The sequence below is a fragment of the Colobus angolensis genome, unplaced genomic scaffold, assembly GCF_000951035.1.
Source record: "Colobus angolensis palliatus isolate OR3802 unplaced genomic scaffold, Cang.pa_1.0 Scaffold65, whole genome shotgun sequence".
NCBI classification, from domain to species: domain Eukaryota; kingdom Metazoa; phylum Chordata; class Mammalia; order Primates; family Cercopithecidae; genus Colobus; species Colobus angolensis.
In genome coordinates, this window is record NW_012120154.1 from 3,925,274 (window position 1) to 3,927,788 (window position 2,515).

At 54.0% G+C, this 2,515-nt stretch overlaps 1 protein-coding gene across 4 annotated transcripts in view; it reads right to left on the reverse strand.

The window, feature by feature from the left end:
* LGALS1 (lectin, galactoside-binding, soluble, 1) overlaps positions 1-2,515 on the reverse strand; it is a 15,656-nt gene that overhangs the window by 8,658 nt on the left and 4,483 nt on the right. For 2 of the 4 annotated variants that reach the window (XM_011964271.1, XM_011964270.1), the window contains exon 4: positions 2,126-2,325. In XM_011964271.1, coding sequence (XP_011819661.1) covers positions 2,179-2,325 — 147 coding nt within the window. In that variant the 3' untranslated portion in view covers positions 2,126-2,178. Of the gene's footprint in view, positions 1-1,669; positions 1,674-2,125; positions 2,326-2,515 lie in introns of those variants that run through there. The other 2 variants (XM_011964273.1, XM_011964274.1) reach the window with 2 other exon arrangements.

A 2,515-nucleotide genomic window follows, 5' to 3' on the forward strand; every position in this document is an offset into this window, starting at 1 on the left:
ACCTCGTGATCCACCCGTCTCGGCCTCCCAAAGTGCTGGGATTACAGGCTTGAGCCACCGCGCCCGGCTCCTAGTGTGCTCTGAGTGTCAGCTAGTGTAGGGGAGAATCAGTGTGGGTGAACTGAGGACCAGGCAGGGCAGCCTAGGGGACGTGTTCTCCAGTGTCCAGCAGAGGGCGCTCCATCTGCAGCTCGAAGCTGTTTCTGGGTGGCCACCTGGGAGCCCCAGGAGAGCCTGGAGATTGGGTGTGGCTCATGGGAGTTCTCAGCATGTGTGTTCCATCCTCTTTGACCTCTCATAGAGAGGTGCGTGCCCCCAGCTCCCACCTAGGTCCCAGGGTACCCACTGAGATGGGAATCATCCACCCAAGATGGGTCTCATTTTATAGATGAGGAAACTGAGGCTGGGTGTATAACAGACCTAGTCACAGCTGGTGCCAGTTGCCCTAGAAAGGGAGATTTGCCAAGCTCCCCACCCCCCAGACCACACACCATGCCTCAGGAGACTGTGCCTTGGGGCTATGGGGGAGCCCAATGATGATTCTAACCTTCTGTACTTTGGCTCAGTTCCTGCAGCTGTTTCCCAGGGAGGTGGGAGCCCTGGGAAGATCTGACTGCAGCAGCAAGCAGGAAGGAAAAGGTGCAGGGAAGTGTTCAGTGTGCAGGGCACCCCAGCCGTCCACTCAGGCCCCATCAGTTGTGATGGGTGAGCTTGATGGGGTTGGGTTAAGCATTACCCTCCAAGGTAACAGCCTGGGCTGGTCTTGGAGGAGACATCATCTTTGGAAACCAGAGAACAGGCTCATGGAGACCTCATCTCAGGTTGAGTGAGTCACCCCTACTCTGTCCCCTGAGGAGGAGGCTGCGGGAGTCTGGAGGCTGGGCCTCATGTCGGCTGGCTTTTACCTCTTGGTTCTCTGCAGGGGCTGACGTAGCCCCCAACCCCAGCTCCTCCTACCACAGAAACAGGGGCTGGCAATGGGGTGCCAGGGTCATCACCCAAACCCACTTTCCCATTGTTGGGGTGGTGGCATCTGCCCAGGGATGAGAGCCGGCGGCTTCCAGACTAGTCCTTTGGTTGCCCATACACTCTAGCTAAGTGGGGTGCATGGCCTAAGCCCACAGACAGGATCCTGGGGAGCTCTGCAGGCTCAGCTGGGCCTGGTACGGACCTGGGAGTCATTTCATCTATCAGAGCCCATTTCTTCCCCTTCAGATTGGAGTAATAGCACTTCAAAAGTGGTGCAGGGAGCTGGGTGCAGTGACGCACACCTGTGGTCCCAGCTATTCAGAAGGCTGAGGCAAGAGGATTGCCTGACCCCAGGACTTTGAGGCTGCAGTATGCCAGGATCATGCCTGTGAACAACCACTGCACTCCAGCCTGGGTAACATAGCAAGACCCCATCTCTTAAAAAAAAAAAAAAAAAAAAGGGGGCTGTGCACGAGGTATGGGAAACCACCATCCACTGAGCATTTGCCATATCTAGGTATTGAATATGGCTTGGCTTCTTTCATGCAACACCTCATTTAATCTCCACTTGATCTCAGCCAGAAGGCCAAGAAGTGACTGATCTTTGGAACAACTCTGTGATAGGCTGTTTGCATTATCCCCCTTGTTATAAAGGAATAAGCTGAGGCTCAGAGAGGTCAGTTAACATGCACAAGGCCACACAGCTGGCAGCCCCATGTTGTCTGACTCCACATCTCTTTCTAGCTCATGAAGGCAAATGAGAGGGGTCTCATATTCTTCCCTCCACCTCCCTGTCTTCTGTCCTGTCACCACACATGAAGTGGTCTGTCCTTGCCTGTTTCCCCCTTGATGTCATTTACACAACATCCTTTGAGCATCTGCTGTGTTCTAGGGCCCACCAGGCTAAAAGCAGTTTCAGGGCAGGGACTGATTTTTATTCAGTGGTCACTGACCCTCCTACTGTGTGTCAGACTCTCTGTGCTTGGTCTGGGGGACCCAGCGGAAGACATCATTGGAACTGAGGAGGTACCCGTGGACAAAGCGAATGGAAGTGAAGGAAGGGGGCAGGCCTGGAGGTGGGGGACTCCTCTCTCTCTCACACACACACACGCACATGCGTGCACACACACAAACACATACACACACACGAGGCTGGTTCAGAGGGGGCAGAGGCAGCTGCCTTTATTGGGGGCCATGGGCTGACTGATTTCAGTCAAAGGCCACACACTTGATCTTGAAGTCACCGTCAGCTGCCATGTAGTTGATGGCCTCCAGGTTGAGGCGGTTGGGGAACTTGAATTCGTATCCATCTGGCAGCTTGATGGTCAGGTCAGCCTGGTCAAAGGTGATGCACACCTGGGGGTACAGGAGAGCAGTGAGCCAGGCCCACAGGCTGGGGCCTGTGGGCCCTTCCAGAACCCGTTCCTCATGTGGCCCTGACACAGCCCCAGTTTGTGGCTGAGACTACGGAGGTGCATTTATAATATTTTTTTCTTTCTTTCTACTCTAATCCTATGACAGATTTTTTTTTTTTTTTTTTTTTTTT